General features: G+C 48.7%; 1 protein-coding gene across 1 annotated transcript in view; it reads left to right on the top strand.

Annotated features, from left to right (window-relative positions):
- Window positions 1-8189, top strand: part of DAPK2 (death associated protein kinase 2) — a 113476-nt gene extending 105287 nt beyond the window's left edge. The window contains exons 9-11 of the mRNA XM_065871057.1: window positions 4602-4691; window positions 4800-4883; window positions 7494-8189. Of these exons, the coding sequence (XP_065727129.1) occupies window positions 4602-4691; window positions 4800-4883; window positions 7494-7574 (255 nt within the window). The 3' untranslated portion in view covers window positions 7575-8189. The remainder of the gene's footprint in view (window positions 1-4601; window positions 4692-4799; window positions 4884-7493) is intronic.
- Window positions 8190-25052: the final 16863 nt, after the last annotated feature.

Here is a 25052-nt window from a genome sequence, read left to right as displayed (position 1 = left end):
CTCAGAGAGACAGTCCTGGGCACGAGAGGAAAGTGGGTGCTCATGTGTCCTTGGCTTTCAGTGGAGGATGGGGCTGGAGTAGTGACTCAGATGGAGGTTCGAAAAGTTGCAAACTGTTGGCAGTTTGTAGAGGAGGCCTGATATTTATTTATTTATGATGTTATTTTATTTTTTTAATAGATCTTTATTGGAGTATAGTTGCTTCACAGTACTGTGTTAGTTTCTGTTGTACACCAAAGTGAATCAGCCATATCCATACCTATATCCCCATACCCCCTCCCTCTTGCGTCTCCCTCCCACCCTCCCTATCCCACCCCTCTGGGTCATCGCATAGCACCGAGCCCATCTCCCTGTGCTGTGCTGCTGCTTCCCAGCAGCCAACTATTTTACATTCGGTAGCGTCTATATGTTGATGCTACTCTCACTTCGCCCCAGCGTCGCCCTCCCACCCCATGTCCTCAAGTCCATTTTCTAGGTCTACCTCTTTATTCCTGCCCTGCAACTAGGTTCATCAGTACCATTTTTTTTTAGATTCCACATATATGTGTTAGCATACGGTAGTTGTCCTTCTCTTTCTGACTTACTTCACTCTGTATGACAGACTCTAGGTCCATCCACCTCACTACGAATAACTCAATTTCATTTCTTTTTATGGAGGCCTGGTATTTAGAGAAAGTCTTTGGAGTGCCTCTTCTGGAAAGCCAGGGTCTGTCTTTATGCCTGGGAGGATGGCTGCTGCTTCATCTCCCTGCTTTGTGGATGTCGGTGCTGCCTAGCTCTCCCCAATGGACTTTTTCAGAGACACTTGCATGAACAAAACCTGACTTTAGCCACAGCGTTCTGTCTTCTTTTCTCCCTTCCCAACATTTTTCTGAGACACCAGACATGCTCCTAGGAGCCTGGTCAAAATCCTCCACACTCTCTGGTATCACTGAAGGACCACAAGGCTGGACGGTGGGCACTGTTTGTTTGCAGAAAGGGGAGGGTCAGGAGAAGGTGGAACAAACTCTGTCGCCCCTCTCACCCTGAATTTAATCCAAAGTGCTGGTGCCACATCCCTTCTGGGGACTGCTCTCACTGCAGAATTTATGTCTCTCTGTCTTCATGCCTAGATGACAACGGTGTCAGTGCTTGGTGAGCCTCTTAGCAACCAACAAGGCCCATTGATTGGGAAAGGCCAGCCTGACAGGTTTATAGCCTCTTCCTCAGAGTTCATGCTGTTTTGTGTAGCATATAGACAGGGCCCTAGAAGTAACTGCATCACCTCCCATGAATGGCCTCTGGGAACGGTCCGATGTGATATTTCAGTTGGGCATCTCTGCTCAGTGGCTGGCACTGCTGGACCAGTTGGAAGGTGGGATTCTCACTAACAGGACTCCCCGAGCCTGCCTGTCAGCCTTCCATACGTGGGGTTTAGCCATCTCTCGCCTCACAAGGGCGTCATTCGGTAAGTAGACAAAAAGAGGTCCCTTCACTCCCAGAGTCTACTAATTCCAGCTCATCAAACTGTCCAAGTGACGTGCAAGAGTGTCCCTTGCAAGGGTTCGACTCGAAGGTGAATTGCAGACATTTGTGAAGTTAGAGGTAGAAATGTTCTGTGGGCTGGGAAGGCAGGATGCCAGTCACCTTGGGAAGGAGAAACTAGTTGCTGAGAGGTATGGGGAGGTGGAATTAACAACAAATGAATAAATATGGAATAAAATGTCACGTAGTGGCGGTGCTATGAAGAACTAGGGCAGAGGCACTGTGAGTTGCATGGGGCAGCTGGGTGCTATTTTATATAGGGTGGTCAAGGAAGGCCTCCTGAGGAGGTGACATTTGAGCAGAGACCGGAACAAAATGACAAAGTAAATACAGTAAGATCCGGAGACCTTGGGTTCCTGGACCAGCAAGCAGACCCATGCCATGAAAGCCACAGGGACAGCAAGGAGATGGGGAGAAAATCAGGTTACAGGAAGACCCAGATGATACAGGCCTTGGGGTTCTTGGTGAGCCTGTTGGGTTCTATTGAGAGTGCCCAAAAGCTGCTGGAAGGCTTTGGTGCCAGGAAAAGGCAGGCTCAGCACAGATCAGTTGCCCTGTGCCCTCTTTTGCATCTCTCTTCCAGGTGGGACCTAAAGCCAGGGCTGGGCTCGCGGAGGAGGTGAGAGGCGGTTAAGGAAAGAGCTGGGAGAGCAACATCCTTTTCTCTTCTCTCTCCTCTCTACCTTCCTCCTTTTCCTCCTCTCTCCCCTCCAGCACTCTTTGGCCCAAACCACCGTGTCCCATTTTGGGGGAGCGAAAAGCCCCTGGCTCTCTCATCTCCCCTCTGTGTCAAGGTTGCGTGCCCTCTCCTCCCCGCTCCCTGACCTCCCCAGGACTCTGCCTCTCACCTCGCTGATTCCCAGGCAGAGCTGTGGGGAGTCATGGTGTCATGACACCCTTCCGTGGTCTCACGGCTGGGCTGATGCAGGTGCCTGGGCCTCTCACCGGAGGGAATGAGCAGGTCCTGGGACTTCATTCTGGTTTGATTCTGCGGCAGCTCAGGGAGACAGTTTATCCATACAGCTCTTCAGCACCCACTGTCTTATGCTCTGCATCAGGAGTGGGTAGTGAGGAAACATTGACAAAAACATGAAGAAAGTTCTTCCTGTTGTTGCCCACTAGTGGGATGACTCCACTGCAGAGCTGACCGAGAGAGGGGTTAAGTATAATAAAGGAGCACACGTGTGTTGGTCATGTTAGGAGAGAGAGAGTGTTTCTTGGAAGTTATCTTGGAAGAGGTCATGTCTGAATTGGGCTTTGAAACACACAGAGGCCGTCCTGGAGGAGGGAGATTGGGTAAACAGGGAAGGGGCCTCCTGCCAGAAGATGTCAGGTCCAGAGCAGTGTGGGCCGGCCATATGCATTGGCTTCCACTGGCACCTGGTGCCATGATGAAAAATAAACAGGCATGGAGGTGTGCTTGCAGTGTGGTTAGGAGACAAGACCAGCATCAGGAATCAATGAGTGACCTCACTCAGCGGTCACTGAGGTGCCAGAGGAGGCACTGCTGTGAGGAGGCTGTCAGAGCAGAGAGAAGAATAGAGCTGGATGGGACCTTATGGATCGCCCCAGGCAGTTTGTTTCCTGGAGTCACGGAGTCCTTTAAGAATCATTGGAAGCTATTGACTCTTCTCAGAGGAAATGTATGTCTGTACCTATACACTAAGTTTTTTTTTTATTGAGCTATAATTCACATACTATAAAATTCACCATTTGAAAATGTACAATGCAGTGCTTTTTAGTATATTCACAAGGTTATACAACCATCATGACTATCTAATTCCAGGACATTTTCATCACCCCAGAAAGAAACTTCACACCCATTCATAGATAGTCATTCCGCATTCTCCCCTCTTTCCAGCCCTGGCGACTACTAATCTACTTTCCGTCTCTGTGGATTTGCCTATTCTGGACATTTTATGTAATTAGAATCATACGATACGTGGCCTCTTGTGTCTGGCATCTTTCACTTATGATACTGTTTTCAAGGTTTATCCATGTTGTACTATGTATTGGTACTTCATTCTTTCCATGAATGGATTTGCCATTCAGTTCTTCCATTGTATGGATATACCACATTTTGTCCATTCATCAGTTGATGCACATTTAGGTCCTCTCCACTTTTTGTCTATTATGAATAATGCTGCTATGAACATTTATGTACAAGTTTATGCACTAAAATTTGCAGACCATTTCAGGAGGTTCACAGAACCCCTGAAACCCATCTCTTGATTTCTCAATCTAGGAAAACCTTTTTTTACGAAGAGGCAGGAATTCATGAGGGAATGGACTCCTCACATTGGAGTCCATTAAATATGTCCAGTTTTTTTTGTATATCAATTATATTGCAATAAAGCTATTATAAAAATAATTTATAAAAAGATGGAATGGAGAAGACAGGAAGGCTATCAATAATGTATTACTATTTATTGAGAAACTCTAAGCTAAGCACTTTACATCCCCATTTACTTAACCCTAAACAACCCTGTGACACAATGTTATTTATTATCCCCATATTACAGATGAGAAAACTGAGGCTCAGAGAAGCCATGCCAGGTTTCTTGGAGAAGTCAGGGTTTAAGCTAAGCCTTGACTGCCAAGCAGTGAAAGGCAACTACACATCCCATCTCCTCTCGACCCCCATCAAAGCCCCTATTTCCTTACATTTATTTTTGAGTGGAGTACTAATGCCCGTCTGCTAACGAGGCATCCATTTTGCTAGGCCCAGAACTGGCCCAGTGCACAGTGGGCATCGTGGGCTGCTGTACGATGACCCTTCCCCAGAGTGACCCATGGTTGAAGGATCTGCCTCCTGCTCTTCCCCTTCGGGGAGGTAGGGGCTGAGCCTCCAGCCCAGCCAGCGTGCACATCTGGCTGTGGTAATAATAGCGCAGGGGTGCAGAGGGCATCTCCGGAACAGCTGGGACTTCTGGAGCCATTGCCCTCAGCGTGAGGTTCCTCTGCGTGCCCTGCCCAGCAGGGAGGTCCCGGGGTCAGGCTAAGGGTGGCGTGAGGTCAGGGGCCCAGCTGCCGTCCGAAGCCCAGCGTCAGCCGCCATGCTCTGCTTTGTCTCCCAGCCTGTGGACAACCAGCAAGCCCTGGTGCGCAGGGAGTCCCTGGTCAACCTGGAGAACTTCAAGAAGCAGTATGTCCGCAGGCGGTGGAAGGTGGGTCAGGGCTTAGGGGTGGGGGCGGGGGCCAGGTGGGCCCCTGGTTCCCTCCGGGGTCTCGGTGTACATCCTCACCTGGCGGTTCCTCTCCTCCCCCTCCCTCAGCTCTCCTTCAGCATTGTCTCCTTGTGTAACCACCTCACCCGCTCCCTGATGAAGAAGGTGCAGCTCAGGCAGAATGAGGACCTGGTGGGTAAATGCAATGCCCTCTGATTGGGTGGAACTCTGGGTGTGGCCTGGAGCTGGGGGGAAGGGGGCGGGGAGAGGAGGTGGGGCTTAACTGTTTCTGGCAGGCTCTGCACTGTGATCTGTGTTGGGCGGGGTGGGGGACGGACCACTGGGGTAGTGCTGGGAGGGGGCACTCCAAGGGGGCAGCATGAGCCTCTGGAGGACATCGAATCCTTTCCTGGTGGGCTTTCAAAGGTACTGCTGTTGCCACTCCACAGCCCCAGCTTTCCCCTGAGGACCTGTAGCCTGCCAGGGACCGTGGGAACAGTGGACAATGAGACTGCCGGGGGCAACCCAAAATCAATTCCTGATGATCCAAGGATCTGCTTTAGAATGAAAGCTTTACATTCATTTGCCGATTTTTCCCATTTCTGTTTTGCTTTAGATTGCCAATAATAATAAAAACAATAATATTTAGATGATATCTTATATTTGATTAGCGTGTTGCAGTTTTACGTACATCTAAAATGAGAGACTTACAAAATAATATAGTAGTCAAGAGCATGGCCTCTGGAGCCAGACTGCTAGGATTCAAATCTTCCACTTCCTGTGAGACCTTGAGGAAATTACTTAACCTCTCTGTGCCAAAATGTCATCATTTGTAAAATGGGGTTAACAATAGTTCCTACCTCACAGGGTAGTCATGAGCATTAAATGATGACATATTCTTAGAGCCTGGCATTTTAAGTGCTCAATACTTACTAGCAGCTATTATTGTTGTTTAAAATCCTCTTGTAAACTGTAAAATGCAGTGCTGGTGCTACGAAATGCAGTGTTAGTATTGCAGCTGGTCGAGGTTCCCTGACAGACCCTCCCCACTGCTCACGGAGTGTGGTGAGGGCCCCAGGAGGGTCTAGGATGACACAGGTCAGGACAGAAGGTGACTGCCTGCTCAGGAAGAGGCTGGAAGGCAGCAGCCTGAGGTGAATGGGCCGGCAGCCCTGGGCAGCCTCAGGGCGCACAGCACTTAGGCTGCATTGCGGGACCTGGCGCAGCCCCTGTGCTCCCCCCACCAGCCTGAACCCTTCTTGATTCTCACTCTTGTCCGGAACTTGAGGATTTATGGCTCCAGAGACCCAAAACAACCGTGTGGCTTTGGCCAAGCCATGTCCCTTCTCTGGCTGCCTTCCTCATCTGCTGTAAAAGGGGACTGGACTTGCTCCCTCTGAAAATCCCTGTTAATCACAGGCAAACTGTTCTCCAGCTGTCTTTTGTATTGTATGGCTCTGACTCATGCTCAAAAGTTTCTATTCAGCAGAGCTCGAGTTATTTTTATTGTCATAGCCGGGCTTGGTCCAGGATGTATTTGGCTAAAGTTGATCTTGACCTTGGATTGCCAGCTGGCTCAGGCCAGGGGAAGGAGAGAGGGCCCTGGGTAGGCACATGGCTGACAGAGGGCATGCCTTTTAGGCCGAGTTGCCCTGATACGGTGCTGGCCATTGGGAAAGAGGAACAGAGAGTAATTGAAAAGCGTATAAAACTCTTTCCTAATTTTTGTCCTTGTGCAAACATTTAAAATAGTCCTCTTTTTTACTCAAACAGTCAGCACCTGATATCAGCTCGATGGCTCACCCTACACGTGGAAAAGGAATGAGTCCCAGAGGACTTCCCTGGTGGTCCCGTGGTTAAGACTCTGGGCTTCCGCTGCAGGGGGCCGGGGTTCGATCCCTGGTCAGGGAATTAAGATCCCTGCGTGCTGCATGGCGTGGCCAAAGAATTAAAGAAAAGAAAAAGGAATGGGTTCCAGACATCTATTATTCAGTTTTCCAAAAGGCATTTTCCTTAAAAAAGAAAAGATACGTCCTTTTGTTTAGGAAGCATTAAAATTGAACATCTGACAGTAGATTTTTTTTTTTTATGACTTGCATTGTCTTTCTGAATTAGGACTTTGTTTAACAGTTTTAATAATTTAATTAGATGCATGTGGTGTGAATGAAAAAGGCACGGTGGCCACCAGGGTGGCTGCTCCACTCTGGCTTAGCCATGTACGAGCTGATGGACTGCACTTTGCTCTTTTTCTCTTTCATAGACATGGAGCACGGAAGCCATTTCCCTGGAAAGACTACATGGCAGGGCTGGCCAAATGTGCAGCTTAAGCCAGTCAAGGAAGAGGCGGGGAGGTGCCGTCAGAGTCTGGGGAGATCCCTGTGGCTATCCCTCCCCCGTTCTCCCTAGGCTGAGTTCAGGAGACCCACCAGCCCACAGACCAACTATCCAAGTGGTCTTGATTATGTGGCAGCCACAAAGGACACCGGATATAATTTTCATTATTATTATAATTTGGCCTCTTCGGGTCCCTGATTTTCCCTAGATGCTCTGCTCTGCCTGTATTCCTTCCTCCTGGGAAGGCGGCCTCAAGGCAGTTGGTCTGGCCCCATTTCAGGTCCCTCCCCACCCCCATCCCACCCACCCCTGGTGTCTAGACAGAGCAACAGGCTTCCCCTCAATGTCCATCTCCCTGGTTTACAGGCCCGTGACCCACGTGTATCAGCTCAGGTTACCCAGCACAACCCCATTCCTGGCACCTTCTGACCCTCTTGCCCTGGGTCTCTCTTTTTTTCTGTCTTCCAGAGGAATTGTGAGAGTGACACAGAGGAGGACATCGCCAAAAGGAAAGCCCTCCACCCCCGGAGGAGGAGCAGTACCTCCTAACTGGCCAGGCTCAAGGTGGCCACCAGGGAGGCCTGGGCCCCGCAGGGCTCCTTTCTATGCAGACTCTTGGACCCCGCTTGTCGCCAGCACCCAGGCATTCTGCATCCCTGAGCACTTTGCAAGAGAGATGGGCATGCAGCATTCAGAAGCATTTGCAGGGGAGCCAGGAGACCCTGGGAGCTGTGGCTGTCACCTCCTGGGAATGCAGGAGACTCCAGCATTCCCAAAGCTCTTAATTCTCCACAAAATGGGCTTTCACCTGCTGCCAACCTCAGAACCTGGGATGGGGATGTGGACCTAAGAAAATTATGCAAATGACCATCATCATCATGGGTGAAGGTCAGATTCAGGCAGCTTTCCTCACAGGATGAGGGGGTTCAGAACCAGCCTGGTCAAAACTGACACCAGGAAGACAGAGGGCTCCCCCATGGGAACAAGATAAGAAGTGAAATGAATCTTGGGGTGTGAGGGACCAATCCTGTGACCTCCCAGAACCCACATGGAGTCCACGTGTCATGCTGGCCAACATATCAAACCTTCTAAAGCAGCCCATTTTCAGCCCACTGTGTTGTAATTTTTTTCATTTTTATTAAACTTCTGGTTTACCTGATGCTCGGCTTCTTTTAGGACCCTCCCGATCTGATTTTCTTTAGCTCAGGTGCCTATGACTGTCGGGGAGCAGCTGGGGTGCTGAGTGGATAGCACCTCCTAAGGTCATACTGAACCACCCGCTCTGGACTGCAGGGTGCCTACCTTCTACATCCTTCCCTAAAGGAGTGCAGCCCAAGAAAATCAGCCCAGGTACCAGCATATAATGCCTGTACTCCCTCCGCTACGATGACAGTCACCCCTGCTGGTGTGGACTGAGTTGTGTCTCCCAACCTCTGGTACCACTGAGTATTTGGAGACAGGTCTTTAAAGAGGTAATTAAGGTAAAATGAGGTCACTGAGGTAGACCCTAATCCAATATGACTGGTGTCCTTATAAGAAGAGAGATCAGGACACACAGGACCATATGAAGAGACAGTGAGAAAGCGACCATCTACAAGCTAAAGAGAGAGGCCTCAGAAGAAGCCAACCCTGCCAAGACTCAATCTCAGACCTCTGGCCTCCAGAACTATGAGAAAATTAATTTCTGTTGTTTAAGCCACCCAGACTGTGCTTCTTTGTTGAGGCCGCTCCAGAGAACTAATACACCTGCCAACAATGGCCAAGATAGGGGCAGGGGGCTTTATGAAGATGTGGTTGGAGAAGGTGAAAGAGGGACCCTACAGGGAGAAAGGAGAGGAAAAAAAAGATGGATTACCTGGACCCTTGAGTGAAGATGGCAAGAGAACTTGGACAACATAGAAATCTGAACCCTGCTTTCCAGGCCAAAGGAATGGTGGTGCTGATCAGAAACCCACGAGAAGACCGTTGGAAGCCAGAAGTATAAAGGGTCAGGGTGAGGCACCAAGGCTGAGAAAGTACCTGGGAAGAGGTGGGAAAAAGGGAGAGAAGTTTTGGAAGGTGAGTGAGGGAAAGTGTGCCAGGAAGGAAAGAGGGGAAGAAAATAAGGGAGGGAAGGAAAGGGCACAGGGAGAAGGGGAGGCATCCTTTCCCTTTGTCAGCAGCAAGTTTTAAGCACATTGTGTGAGAGAGTGGGCCCAGCGGCCCTCATCCAGTGAATGATCCAGGGCAAAATGGCCCCACAGAAACAGAAAGGCAGTCCAGTTTCAGAAAAGCTTCCAGCCAGAAATGGAGTGGCCTGCAAGCTTGTTGAAGAAAGCTCTGCTGTTGCCTTGGACGTCCCAGTTCTCAGGAGGATCCAGCTCTGTGCTTCCCTCCAGCCTCTGGAGGATAGCCGAGGCTGAGAACTGATGCCTGTGTTCAGGGCCCCTGGGTCATGGCTGTGACTGGTCACATAGATCAGCAGGGAATGTTCTAGAACAAGGGCTCCTGGGCCCTCCTAGGAAGTAAAACGTGGTAGCGAGTAGGCGGCTGCCCTCCTGCTAGGAAAGAGGGCAGTGAATGGCTTTGACAAACCCAGTCTTGAGTTTCCAATCATGACCAAAGGGTAAGCCTTTGGGAACTTGTCTGGCCCAACCACTGCACTGTACTGAAGAGGAAACTGAAGCCAAGAGAGAGGCAGTGACTAGTTGTGCTCCACACAGCAGATTCGCGAACGTGTCTGACGAAAGCCCAGACTTCCTGACTCCTAGTACTGTGTTCATTTCTTCAGCTTGATAACTGTGGGAGACCTTTCAGGAAATGGATGGACACTTTGCTTGGCGTTGTTTTAAACAGGCTCTCATCTGTCCTTTACTGTTGCCTGCCCTGTCATTCATTTCTGGAAACGGAAGAAATGGTCACACTTGCTTCTTTCCATCTTTGCAAAGGGCACTGCCCCTGAGTGGGGATAGCTCGACAGCCAACCTCCACGGGCTGCAAGTCGGTCAGTGAACCGATATTTGTTGGGCTCCCACTGTATGCCTAGGACTGTTCTTGATGCCAGGGTTAGAACAATGAACAGGACAGACTTGATAACTTCCCCTACGGCGGTCGACATTCTGTAAAGTCCTGGGAATCCAGGACTCCATCCTACTTACAGGCTGCTCCTCCCCGCTCCTTCTCATCCAGATTACATAAAGCCCTGTTGGCTGGGTCCCCCTCAGCGCAGCTCTCTGGGGCTTGAAGGCACCTGCTGGGGTTCCCAAATCCCTCAGGAAGCACAGGGCCAGGCAGTGGGCAGAGAGGAGCCTTTGAAGATGTGCATCCTTTGAGGATGACTTTGACACCTAGCAGCCCGAAGCCAAGCATCTGTGCCAATCCCATACAGGGCCCCAGTCCCTGTGGCCTCTCGGCTGGCAGATGGCTGGTGCCCTCCAGGTGTGAGGAAGGGTGGAACAGCTGGCCCAGGGGAACTAGGTGTTCTAGGTTAGTTCTGAAGAAGGCTGTGTTGACCAGCTGACACTTCAGGAGACCACAGCGTGCCCTGAGGCGAATGGAACATTTCCACTGCTGAAAGCTGTGCTCGGTTAAAAGGCAGTCTTCAAAGAGTCTGAGGGCGCCCTGCCCCCGAGTGTTTGCCTGTATGTTTGCAGGATGCTACATTAATATTTCACAAAGACACATATAAATATTTCAGTGCTCTGCATTTTAATGTCAATCCCACTGGTTTTCCTGACTCCAGATCTTGGATTTCTTCTGACTTTTCCACTAGCCTATTTATTTGCCGAAAACCTTATTTTGGAAGCAGGCGAAGAAGGCCATGCCATAAGAGGTGAACCACAAAATCTCTATTGAGAGGATAGTAGGTACGTGAGAAAAGAGCTTAACTGAGGACTGGGATATCACAAGGAATTTCATCTGACACAGGCTTATCGAACTTTCCAGCTGGTTCCCAACTTGATGTCATCCTGACATTGTTCTGTTCACCGTCGTCGCTGCACCCCAAAGAATAATTGTTCCTTGGTGGGCTGCTGAGAGAATCCCATTCTAAGCAGACCTTAATAGGCTTAGGGATTGGAGCCATTGAAGAGCTGTAAACAATGGTTAATTCACATTTCAAAAAGCAGAAACACAGTTGCTGACCTCTCATTAATAGTTTCTATTTTTCCCTTTCTCCCACTAGTTCCCTTTTTCTCTCCCCCTCTATCCATTAGCAAGTCATAATATATAGCTGAAGTACATATTTTAGTAATGTCTTTACTTATTGAATAAAATTTGTGTTCCCAGTTCGTAATCGAAAGAATAGTTGGTTATATTATCTAGGGAGGAATAATTTTGTAAGTATTTCCCCCCCCTGTGGATCAGTGATCCTCCCCCCTCGAGCTAGAAAAAAATGAAAGAAAAAAAAAAAAGCTCTCAATAATTTTTAAAAACCTGTTCTGTAATAGGAACATTTATATACGCTTTATTTAATCCTCTTTGTGACCTTGTAGGGGAAAGGAGAGCCCCATTTCTATAGATGAAGAAGCTGAGACTCAGTGGAGTTAAGAAATTTGCATGCAGGGACTTCCCTGGTGGTGCAGTGGTTAAGAATCCACCTGCCAATGCAGGGGACACGGGTTCGAGCCCTGGTCTGGGAAGATCCCACATTCCGCGGAGCAACTAAGCCCGTGCACCACAGCTACTGAGCCTGCACTCTAGAGCCTGCGAGCCGCAAATACTGAGCCCGCGAGCCACAACTACTGAAGCCCACGTGCCTAGAGCCCGTGCTCTGCAACAAGAGAAGCCAGCGCAATGAGAAGCCCGTGCACTGCAACGAAGAGTAGCCCCCTCTCGCTGCCACTAGAGAAAGCCCACGCACAGCAACAAAGACCCAACGCAGCCAAAAATAAACTTAATTAATTTAAAAAATTTTGCATGCAATCACACAGCTGGAGCATTTAGAATCTGGATTCCAGCCCAGTTTTGCCCACCCCGAAATCCACATTCTTCTCTACTTTTCCTGGAGAGACAATGTTGCGTGAACAAAGCATCCCAGAGAACTAGAGAGAGCATGATACTGTTTTTATAAAGCTCAAAAACTATACTATCCTTTGTTTGGAAATACATGTCAATGTGATAAAAGAGTGTTTTCAAAGCAAGGCAATAATTATGCTCAAAATTCAGGGTGACACTTAACCTCTGGCGGCTGAGATGGGGAAGAGGACAAGCGTGGGCACCAGGCTGTTGGCAGCGTTCTGGCCAACACTAAGTTCATGAGGGGCTCACGGGAGTTCATTTTATTATTATGCTTTCTCACTTACATATGAGTTATCTATGGTTGTCATCTATCAAATATTAAAATAATACAGGGAGAAAGTGAGGTGAAAAAAATCAACCCTAATGGTCATGAGATGCCACAGTGGACAGGACTTGGAGGCTGTGGTGACGATCCCCGAGTGTGCCTTTCCCCTCATGACTTAATGGTGGCTTTGCTCTGTGTTTTTTTACCTTAATCAGAGGTCATCATGCCACTCAGTGAGAATGCCTCTGTTGTATTATTATTCCCATTTTAAAGAGAAGGGGTAGAAAATCCCCCCTGCTTTGCAGCTCACATCCCCAGTCACCACCTCCCCTTGGAATCTGCCTAAGGATGCTGGTCTGAGGACATCTTCCAAGCCCAACTACGCTGAGTTTGCCAACTCACTCTCTGGTGCCTTCCTGTCTCTCTGAGTTTAATCCCAGAGGCTGGACAGAGTTTGAAAAGCCATTTGGGGACTTCCTTGGTGGTCCAGTGGTTAAGGTTCCGGCTTCACTGCAGGGGGCATGGGTTCAATTCCTGGTCGGGGAAGTTCCACATGCCGCATGGTGCGGCCAAAAACAAAACAAAAAAAGCCATCTGAGCCATTCCCCTGCTGATTTTGAATGGAGAGGAGGCGGTCCTGTGTCTTCCCTCAATTCCCTTTTCTAGTTCTTAGCAGTCCTTGGTATATTTCACTGCTTCACCAAAAGGCCTGGGCTAATTAATTCCTGGCACTTTTCAGCTGTTGAATCTTGGGCTTGTCATTTATCCTTTCTGGGCCTCGATTTTCTCATCTGTGCAATGGTGATAATAACATCAATGTTACCTGTCATGAGTGCCTCGTTGAGACCCATTTTGTAAGAGAGGTTTGTCAACTTTGAAGAACTTGGCAAACATAAGGGATCTGTTATTTACATACCTTAGTTGTACTCTGAGACCACAGGCATAAAGAGCAACTCTGAGAAATGTAAAAGAACAACCATGGTGACAGTGGCACTCAACGCTGGTGCCCTGAACTCTGGTTAGAGGGTTCCTGGGGCCCGGGCACACCTCCTACTCACCTTTTCTGCCCCAGCACACCTCTGTGATGCCTGATTCTGCACAGAGCCTCAGCAATAGTTTATTAAACAGAAGAGAAAGCAGGAAGGGCCTTCTTCCCGCATGGATGCCAGAGGCTCTCAGTTGGCCGTCTTCTTCCCACCCCTCCAGAGGGTGCTTGCTGGGGAGGCCGGAACAGAGCCCTGCTGGGGGCAGGGTGCTGGGAGGGAGACACTGCTGCTTTGCCTTTTCGTTTAGAACTTGTGTAGCTCGCCTCAAGAGGCGTAACAACTCTCTAAACAAGTAGATGCAGGGACCTCCCTGGTGGTCCAGTGGCTAAGACTCTGCGCTCCCAACGCAGGGGGCCCGGGTTCGATCCCTGGTCGGGGAACTAGAGCCCGCATGCCGCAACTAGAAAGATCTTGCATGCCGCAACTAAAGCCCGGTGCAGCCAAATAAATAAATATTAAAAAAAAAAAAAAAAAGAAGAAGAAGTAAATGCAGGACTTAGACTATTTGGCCCCTACCTTGTTTCCTTGTTTTGTTGTTTTTGATGCTGATTTAGTTTGCTAGGATGGCCATAACAAAATACCACAGACTGGGTGGCTTAAACAACAGAAATTAATTTTCTCACAGCTCTAGAGGCTGGAAGTCCAAGATCAAGGTGCCAGTAGGGTTGGTTTCCTCTGGGACCTCCCTCCTCGGCTTGCAGACAGACGTCCTCTTGCTGCCTCTTCACATGGTTGTTCCTCTGGTCACAAGGATCCCTGGTGTCTCTTTGTGTGTCTGCATTTCCTCTTCTTATAAGGACACCAGTCATACTGGATTAGGGCCCACCCTCCTGGCCTCCTGTTAACTTAATCACCTCTTTAAAGGCCATATCTCCAAATAGTCCCATTCTGAGGTACTGAGGGTTAGGACTTCAACATATGAGTTTGCGGGGGAGGTAGAAGATGCAATCCAGCCCATAACAAATATTTCCTTTAAGAATTATGAGTTTTTCATGTCTGCCTCCTCTTGTGGGCCATAAGCTCTGTGAGAGCGGGACTGGGCCTGTTTGCTGTTTTGTGTATGGTGTCTGTGGGGGTTCAGTAAGTATTTATGGACTGAATTAATGAATGGCGTATTTTCCCCTGTGGATCCAAAACGGCAAGGAAAGCTGCAGGCCTCACGCTGGCAAGAAGCCAAAACAGAGCCTTCAGCATCAGGCACCCGGCAGCCACCCTCTCCCAGCATTCCCACCCTGCAGGACGTACTCAGTTTAATACACACTGGTGCCGAATAGGCCTACCGTGGGTCAGACTTTCTTCTGGCCTTAAAGGATGAATGAGTAAGCTTCTGGTAAGAGAAGGGGAAAGGAAGTACGGGTTAGTGTTCTGTTTGCTTGTCCTTACACCTTCCCGTGGCTGAACTTTGGAAAGTCGCCAAATGAAAGAGTAAAACGTCTCCTCTGGGTGTTGAAGTAGTAATGTGATGAATTAGGACTTTACCATTTTTCCCCACCCCTAGCCATTGTGACCCTGATTCCAGGTCAGTGACCCAGAGGGCCCTTCCAGAGAGCCAGCGGCCACCTGTTGGGCTTGGAAGAGGTGTTCAAGGTCAGGCATAGATGACAGGGCAGGCTCTCGCTGAGTCCTTTGGAGGAGTGTGTGTGTGTGTGTGTGTGTGTGTGTGTGTGTGTGCGCGCTTCAAGGTACCTGCATGTGTGCATCCATCTCTATGGGTATATTTGGATGTGTGTGTGTGTGTGTGTGTGTGTGTGTGTGTGTGTGTGCATCCCTGAATGTATCTGAGTTTTCTCTTTGTTTCTGTGTATGTACATCTGACTGTGTGTCTGGGGGTTCTGGGTGTGTGCGTCTGTCTCTGTGTGGGTGGGTGTATCTGGGTGTCTGGGTGTTGTCCAAAAGGACTCACGGGGAAAGTGCCTCTACCCCAGGCTTTGTAGCATCTCTTCTAACGCTGTCAGACCTCTGAGGCCAGTCTATTTGACATTTCAGGGGACAGAGTTGAGGACAGCCACATCTGCTGAGTCATAAGGATGTGGGCTCTGTGTGTTCACAGTTGGACATATCTCCTTTCACACACCCGGAGCGGAAATTTCAGACGGACTGGCTGACCCTGCATTCTTTCAGAAGGTTATGACCTCTGCCAGCCCCAGGAAGGAGCAGAAACGAGAATGCTCAGGAGACCTGGAGGTTGGCAGGGGGCGAGCTGAGACCTGGGTGTTCCTCAGCTGGCTACCCTGGGTCATGGCTTTCTCAGGCCGTTCCAATAACCAAGCTGCCGGCTTTGAAACTGATTGATGGACGCTTCCTGGTGGAGGAGGGAGCCAGGGCAGATGGTCTTGAGTGATATAAAGTGCAGACCTCACCAAACTCTTAGTGCTGACCCTAAGAGGCCCTACCAGGCCATGAGTCTGGACTCTGGAAAATCCTTCTCTTCCCTCCCCAATTCAACCAACAGATAAACAAAACCCACCGCAATAGTGTGCCTAGCCACAGTGCAATCAAGTGAGTCTCTCAAGTTTGTCTGAAATAAACAGTAAAAATTTCCCCAGGGTGAGCAGGGGCAGGAAGCCTCAGTCATGGGCTCCTTGATTGGAATGGATTTCATAGGTTCTTTTCCAAGGGCAGATAAAGAAGGGCAAGAGGGCATTTGTGGTGTGTACCTGGCAGGGCATGGAAAGTAAACGCCCCTTCCAAGAATTTACACGTGCCTGGCGTGGAAATGGGCACTGTTCCCAAGGAGCCCAGGCTGGGGGCGAACCCGCAGATACTCAGCTTACCCAGAGATGAGCTGCTTCCTGTAGCCCATGAGGCTGGGGGCACAGGTGTGGATGAGGTGAGGCAAGGGGTGCATCCAGGAGGGGTTGGTCCTTCTGAGAAGGCAGTATTCAAAGGAGGGAGGGGGCTGGCCCGGAGCAGGGGCCTCACCACTGGTCACTTCCTGTATTCAGGTAGTGAAGGCCACTGACAAAAATTCATGCCAGTCTACCATCACTCGCCTTTGGCAAGGTCCAGCCAGCCCATGGGGCTCTGTGGGTCTGGACAGCAGGGCAGTAGGTTTGGTGGGGATCAGGTTCTCCTGGGGAGACAGGGGCCTGAGAAGGAGGTTGGGTGCTCAGTGCCTGCCTAACCAGGGGCTTCAGCGACTTTGTAGATGCCCACCCAACCCCACTGGAGATGCCCAGAGGTGACAGGGAGTTCACGATCTCCTGGCAGGACCCTCAAGAGTTGGTGTCAAACTGTTCACGTTGTTGCAAGTTTTTCTCAGGTTGAGTTCAAATCTGCCTCCCTGAAGATCCGGCGGTTGTCCCGGTTCTGTCACATCCATTTAACAAATATGTAGACAAAGATGAAAAAGACAGTCTGTGTCCTCAAGGAATCCACAGACTAGTGACAAGGACAGCTGTTACACAGAGCAGGATGAAATAGGGGCTCAGCTGCGAGCTGAGGGAGGGGTTCTTCATCCTGACTGATGGGGACCCCAGGAGGCAACCAGAGGAGGTGGCATTTGAAACAGGCTTAAAGGATAAGGGGATTGGTGTATGCGGAGGAGCTGTGGAGTCCAGGCCAGGAAAAGCTTGAGCGAAGACACAGAAGCAGGAGACAGCAGAGCAGTTCCTGAGGATGCGGAGTTGCCTGGCAGGGTGGTGACCTGGTGTGGAGTGGGGGCCGTGGGGGAGATGGGGGCTGCATCACAGAGGGGCTTGAACCCAGGCCTGGGCCTTTATTCAGTGGGCCACAGGAAGGCTCAGAGGTTTTGGGAGACTTTATCAGAGCTGCGGTTTACATCACACAAAGTGTGTTCCCCGTCCAGCAGTGTCAGCATCACCCAGGACCTGTTAGAAATGCAGATTCTCAAGCCCCACCCCAGACCTGCTGAATCAGAAGCTCTGGGGGAGGGGCCTAACTAACTGCTCAAACAAGGCCTTCAGGTGATTCTGATGCACTGCTTTAGAAAAACAACCCTGACAGCCTAGGGAGAGACAGGTGAGGTGGGCGGAGTCTGGAGGAGGGAGAGCAATTTGGGGCTATTAGTATCACCTGGGGGAGGCAGGAAGCCGCCTGCCCCGGGGAGGGGGCAGGAAGAGTTAGACAGATTTGGGTTGCAGTGCCAGCCCCTCACCTTCTAGCTTCATGAACGTGGGCAAGGGACTTCCCTTTCCTGGGCCTCAGTTTCTGCATCTTCAGAGAGGAGTCACAGCTGGAGAAGGTAGGAGATGGTCATCGACCGTTTCAGCTTGCCCAGGACTGAGGGGTTTCATGGGACTCAGGATTTTCAGTGCTAAAACGGGAGTGACCAGGACAAACGGGGATGGTTGGTCACTCAAGCCCCCGAATGGTACCCAGAAAGAAGCACTGCTCAGGATGTCTACAGAGTGAATGCCGAGAGTAGGGTTGCTGAGGGGCCCAAAGCCCATCCTTGAGCACTTTTGGTGACAGCTAAAGTTGCCAATCCCTCTTGCTGCTGTTTCTGGTACCCGTTTGGCAGGAGCCTGTCCCCCAGGCCTCTGCTCCTCTCTGGCTCTGAAGACCAGCAGAAAGGGAGACAGGGCCCAGGCCAGGCAAGGGCACAAGGCCGGCACCCCATGGCCGTATTGCTGGCCTGGTGCCGGGGTCACATGAAATACAATATGGCTGAGGCCTCCCAGCCCCTGCTGATACTGCTGGAGGCTGAAAATACCCAGTGTCCTGGCCTGGGCGCCTGGCTGACTCTTCTGGGTCAGGAGTCAGGGGAGCGACTGTGGTGTCTGTTACTCCACTAGTCTGGCCTCAACTGTGTTCTCACCGCTTCGGCCAGGGGCCTCTGGGTGGGGGTGGGGACTTGCAAGCCCTGTGGCCTTCTAACTTTCCTACAGTTGGGTTTTTTTTTTTAATTGAAGAATAGTTGATTTACAATGTTGTGTTAATTTCCCTTGTACAGCAAAGTGATTCCGTTATACATATATACGTTCTTTTTTTAATATTCTTTTCCATTATGGCTTATCATAGGATATTGAATATAGTTCCCTGTGCTATACAGTAGGACCTGTTGTTTATCCATTCTCTATATAATAGTTTTCATCTGCTAATCCCACACTCCCAATCCTTCCCTCCCCCATCCCCCCTTCCCCTTGGCAACCACAAGTCTGTTCTCTATGTCTGCGAGTCTGTTTCTGTTTTATAGATAGGTTTGCTTGTGTCATATTTTAGATTCCACATACAAGCAATCATATGGTATTTTTCTCTTTCTGCCTTACTGCACTTAGTTTAATAATCTCTAAGGCCATCCATGTTGCTGCATTATTTCATTCTTTTTTATGGCTGAGTAATATTCCATTGTATATATGTACCACATTCGTTATCCATTCCTCTGTTGATGGACACTGAAGTTGCTTCTATGTCTTGGCTATTGTAAATAGTGCTGCAATCAACATTGGGGTGCATGCATCTTTTCGAATTATGGTTTTCTCCAGATATGTGCCCAGGAGTGGGATTGCTGGATCATATGATAGTTCTATTTTTAGTTTTCTGAGGATACTCCATACTGTTTCCCATAGTGGCTTCACCAATTTACATTCCCACCAACAGTGCAAGAGAGTTCCCTTTTCTCCACACCCTCTCCAGCATTTGTTATTTGTAGACTTTTTAATGATGGCAATTCTGAACAGTGTGAGGTGGTACCTCATGGTAGCTTTGATTTGCATTTCCCTAATAATTAGCGATGTTGAGCATCCTTTCATGTGTCTCTTGGCCATCTGTATGCCTTTCTTTGAAGAAATGTCTATTTGGGTCTTCTGCCCATTTTTCAATTGGGTTGTTTGTTTCTTTGCTGTTGAGTTGTATGAGCTGTTTGCATTTTTTGAAAATTAAGCCCTTGTCAGTGGCATCATTTGCAAATATTTTCTCCCAGCCCATAGGTTGTCTTTTCGTTTCGTTTATGGTTTCCTTTGCTATGCAAAAGCTTGTAAATTTGATTAGGTTCCATTTGTTTATTTTTGCTTTTATTTCTAGTGCCTTGGGAGATTGACCTAAGAAAAACTTTGTATGTCAGAGAATGTTTTACCTATGTTCTCTTCTAGGAGTTTTATGGTGTCACATCTTATTTTTAAGTCTTTAAGCCATTTTGAGTTTATTTTTGTGTATGGCATGAGGGTGTGTTCCAACTTCACTAATTTACATGCAGCTGTCCAGCTTTCCCAACTTGCTGAAGAGACTTTTTCCCATTGTATTTTCTTGCCTCCTTTGTCAAAGGTTAATTGATGGTAGGTGTGTGGGTTTATTTCTGAGCTCTCTATTCGGTTCCATTGATCCATGTTTGTTTTTGTGCCAATACTGTGCTGTTTTGATTGCTATAGCTTTGTTGTATTGTCTGAAGTCTAGGAGGGTTATGCCTCCTGCTTTGTTCTTTTTCCTTAGGATTGCTTTAGCAATTCCGGGTGTCTTATGGCTCCATATAAATGTTAGCATTATTTGCTCTATTTCTCTGAAAAATGTGATGGGTAATTTGATAAGGGATTGCACTAAATCCCTACAGTTGAGTTTTTAAAAACAGGGGCCTGAGCTGGAAACACCAGATAGAAAGGTTACCCATGGAAGCTTGCTCAGAAAAGTGGGGCAGCTTCTTTCTGAAGATCCCAAGGAATTTCTCCAAATGTCTTGCTGGTCCATGTGCTCATCCATGGACCAATAATGGAGACTGGCAGGGATTAGAGGATTTCTTTCGGCCTGAGAGCCAGGGCCTCAGAGCTTGGGGCAGAGACAGCTTCCTTCAAAATTGGTTGGGGGAACTGAGGCCATTGCCAAGAGAAGGAAAACAGATATTGGGAGGGACCAAACGTCTCCCTCATTCTCTTCCCGTTTGCTGCTGGGTGGTGCTCTTCACCTAGTTCTGCTGCCGGGGTGCCCTCCATGAATTCAGGGTTGCCTCGTGAGCGAACTCTCTGGGGTTTGAATGGGGCTTCCACTCCCAACATGCACCCACACCTGCCCAGGAACCAGGCCTGCTGCAGCCTCCAAAATCTGCAGGCCCTACTCATATCTACCCCTCTTCCCTGGAAAGAACTTCAAGCCCAGGCAGGAGGTACTAGTCTCAGGTGTGGAGATACTGGATTTGAAGTCAGGCAAGGCTCTCTGGGTTTGAATCCCTGTTCTGGCACCTTCTTGGCCAAGTGACTTCCAGCAAGAAATTGAGCCTCAGTTTTGCCTCTTGTAAAATGGGGATGACGTCATGTTCCATGCAGCGCTGTTGTGAGGATAAAATTGAATGAACTATGCATTTAAGCTAATAGGATAGAGCACAGTACATCACGCTCAGAAAGTGTTGTTGACGTCATATAGTAAAAGAATAAAAACAAATATATAAATGAGGAAACTGGAGCAAAAGGGAGAGAAAGAGAGAGACTCTTTGTAGTATATCTGTCCAAGGTGGCTGCTCTGGTGACTGCAAAGCACGTGGCTGGCAGGTGCCTTAATGTGAATGAGGGGCCACACCTCTTATTACTAAGAGGCCACGCCTCCTGGGCCTCTCTCCATGCTGTGAGCTAGGGGTGGCCCCCGGGCCTGCACCCTCTGCAAGGCAGCGTTAGTTAGAAAAAACCTCTCTGCCCCTCCATGGGGCACATTCTACTTTCCATGCATCTGGCCCCACCAACGGGAACTTAACACCCTCATATAACCATCACCAAGCACAGAGAAATCTTCTGCCGCAGCCGGCCCTCTACCTACCTGTCCGTGCCGGGGGCAGTTTGGGTGGGAGAAGTAATGACAGTAGTGGTCCTGATTGTCATATGCCTGCTATATGCCAGGTGATTTGCATATATTATCTTCGGTTTTCACAACAATCCTGAAAAAGGGCTATTGTCTCCATTTCACAGCTGAGGAAAACCGAGGCTCAGAGAGGCAAATGACTTTTCTAAGACCACATAGCTAGCCATAAACTAAAGGGAGAGTTTAGGTTCAAATCAAGTTCTGTCTGGCTCCAAAGTCTGAGGGCTTTCCACCACACCGGGGGGAAGAAGACGGCTCAAGCTCCAGGTCATTAACTCCCGTGGGATGGGGCCAACCCCCTCCCCTTACTGGTCCACAGTTTCCTCACCTGTGAATCAGGTGATTCCTAAGGTCAGGATTCTGTTTTCCTGGCATCTGACTCCTTGGAGGCCCTCTGCTGCCATGTACAGAGCACAACCCCTCCAGACTGCTTTGCCCTGTTCTCTGGACATTGCTGCCCACAGCCTTAAACAGGACTTTTTCAGTCTAGTGTCTCCTCTCCGCTGGGTTCTGCCGTCTTTGAAAAGACAAGCAGGGAAGCTAAGATGCGTATCTGAATTACAGGGTGAGGGGTTAATGGGCTCTTCAGTTGCCTTTTATCAGGAGCTTCTGGAAAGTGTCATAACCCAAAAGAGCAAGTGGCCAACTTAGTAACTTCATCAGTGCCTGCCTGAGTCCCCTCAACCCCTGCACATTCATTGTGGCTTTTGCTGTATTTAGCTCTCCTCCTAGCCTATGCACTCCCTGAGGGCAGGGGCTGGGCCTTGCTCCCTGGCTAGAGGAAGTGCTTGATGGAGCACCCAGGTCAACACACCCCCGGGGGGGTGACTGGACCTGGATCTGACCCTGCCTGCGGAAACAGTAGCCACTTCTTGAGCTCCCTCCCCACCTGAGCCCCGCCTGCAATTTATTCCTTAGTAGCTGAAGAAGAAGCAAGAAGGTCAAAGGAGGGAGGGAGAATGTTTAGAAATACTAGAAGCACACAGATTTCTCAGTCATTCCAGTGCTGCGCCCTCCCAGCCTTGTGGCCACAGGAAGTTCCCAGGAGCCAGGCTACTCTCTTTTGGGCAGGGGAGTAAAGTTATCAAGAAGTAACTGAGGGGCTTCCCTGGTGGCGCTGTGGTTGGGAGTCTGCCTGCCGATGCAGGGGACGCGGGTTTGAGCCCTGCTCTGGGAGGATCCCACATGCCGCGGAGCAACTAAGCCCGTGCGCCACAACTACTGAGCCTGCGCGTCTGGAGCCTGTGCTCCGCAACGGGAGAGGCCGCGACAGTGAGAGGCCCGCGCACCGCGATGAAGAGTGGCCCCCGCTTGCCACAACTGGAGAAAGCCCTCGCACAGAAAAAAGGACCCAACACAGCCATAAATAAATAAATAAATAAATAAATAAATAATTTAAAAAAAAAAAAAAAAGAAGTAACTGAAGGGGGTCTTCCCTGGTAGCACAGTGGTTAAGAACCCACCTGCCAATGCAGGGGACACGGGTTCGAGCCCTGGTCCAGGAAGATCCCACATGCCACAGAGCAGCTAAGCCCGTGCGCCACAACTACTGAGCCTGTGCTCTAGAGCCCACGAGCCACAACTACTGAGCCCGCAAGGCACAACTACTGAAGCCTGTGCGCCTAGAGCCTGTGGTCCGCAGCAAGAGAAGCCACCACAATGAGAAGACTACGCACGGCAACGAAGGGTAACCCCGCTCTCTGCAACTAGAGAAAGCCCACATGCAGCAACAAAGACCCAACACAGCCAAAAATAAATAATAAATAAATAAATTTATTTTTTAAAAAAGTAACTGAAGGGAAGAGAATTAACATTTATCAAGTTCCTGCTATGCACGGGCATTGTTCTAGATTTGTGTGCAGACTTTATCTGACTTCTGCCTGTACCCATTTGGTAGATGAGAACACTGAAGACCTGAGAGTTTAAGCCATATGAGATAACAAGGCTAGTGGAACTCCCTGGCGGTCCAGTGGTTATGACTCTGTGCTTCCACTGCAGGGGGCGTGGGTTCCATTCCTGTTCAGGAAACTGAGATCCTGCATACCACACTATGTGACTAAAAAAAAAAGAGAGAGAGAGATAACAAGGCTAGTAGATGGTGGAGCCAGCGTTTGAACCCAGGTCTAACTTTAAAGTCCATGTGCTCTGTGCTCCTGCAGGCTGCCTCTGGGTGGCTCCCTGGGAACTGGAGGCTGTGGAGCTCTGGAAGCTGTGCCTCGTTCCAGTCAGGACCCAGACAAGCATCCCTGGAGGCAGACTGTGTGCCCACTGGAGCCACCCCCACCCAGCCTGTGGGCGCAGGACCTGTGCTATCTGCTGGGCCTCCCCACAAATTTTTCCGAGGGATGCTTGGAATCATGTCTGAATAAGACCACTAGGTGGCGCAGTGTAGGCCATGGGACCTTGACTCCTGGATGTAAAGCTCAGTCGGTTCTTGGGGATCTTCTGTAACAGACCAGGGTTCCCCTAAGAGGTTCCTAGGGAACTTTAAAAATACAGGCCCAATCCCTGAGAGTATGGTTTGATATTCTGGATTGGGTTTCTGGAATCTGCCATTACTTTAAAATTGCGTTTTTTTGATTTTCTGAATTGGTAAATTTGAATTCTCATGGTTCAAAAATTGTAAAGTATAAAAAGATGTACAGAGAAAAATCCTCTACTCCCCAGCAAGTATTCACTATTATTAGTTACTTGTGAATCCGTCTAGAGAGTATACATTTGTATATAATATTATGTATGTAATCATCTATATATAAGATTATATGTGAGAGCACACACAGATCATAAGAAATAAGGATATACATTCTTTCCCCTTTTTACACAAAGGTTGCATATCTTTTTACTAAATGATTTTTATTTTGTCATATTCAACTTCAGAATTATATGTGTAATTATAAATTTTGGAAGAAAAAAGATATTGTGGTCTTCTTTAAATAAGACTAGTTGCTATTTAAAGCAATTAAATGACTGATCTGAGCCATATTTTATTTGATCACCTACAGATAATGTATACAGATGCCATATATACATTCAACAAAAGAAGCAGAATGAATAGATTTTAATTACAGTAACAAACTAAACCATATATTCTTTTGCTGTCTAGCAAAACACAGCAATCACATAGTAACAGTATTAACAAGCAATAGCTGTTGATTTGATCGGAATATGAGTATTTCAACCATGAACCTTATTGTAAAAATTCACTTGATTTTTGATCGCCAATCTCCAATTGTGTTTTCATGACTGTTTCGTAGTCTGGGTCAGCGGGTCTGTGAGCGTTACTTATTTTGTCTTTCTTTAGTGTTAATGAAGGATGCATGGCACCCTTAGTTCTTGTTTGCACAAGTCTGTTGAAAAACTGGGTCATTATTGCCAGTCTCAATCAACTTTCAAGTGATTTTGCTCATTTGACTTAATGGAAGCTAAAATAACATGATGCTTCTGACGGCTGTGTTGGATTCTTTCCAGATGTTGCTCAGCCTCTTGGCTTTGGGGAGCCTCATAATCTCCGTTTTGGGAGTTGGGTCCTTAACCTCCCGCTGTATGATGATGCCAACCACTGGCTGTACATTTTCAAGTACCCTTGGGGTGGGGTGGCCCGTGCCCAGGTGTCCAGCCACAGCAACCTGTGGGATACGCTTTCGTCACGTGGAGGTTTGGTTGCCTCTTGGGGTGAGAGTGTTGCTTATTATATATGCTGTCCTGCACCTTGCTTTTCTCACATAACAGTATAGAGATGTTTTCCCGTATCAGTTCATAAAAAGCTTTCGTATTCTTTGTTGCAGGTGTATAGGGGTCTACTGTATGAATGAAGCATATTTTTATCAGTTCCCTAATGATGGATATTTAGTTGTTCCTTTGCTGTTGCAAACAAGGCTATAAGGAATAATCTTGTGCCTATGTCACTTCATACACGTGTACCATCTGAGGATAAAAGTCTAGAAGTAGAATCGTGAGATCAAATGGTATGCACATTTA

Source organism: Phocoena phocoena, chromosome 2, assembly GCF_963924675.1.
Source record: "Phocoena phocoena chromosome 2, mPhoPho1.1, whole genome shotgun sequence".
NCBI classification, from domain to species: Eukaryota; Metazoa; Chordata; class Mammalia; order Artiodactyla; family Phocoenidae; genus Phocoena; species Phocoena phocoena.
This window is presented reverse-complemented; position numbering and strand designations above follow the sequence as displayed.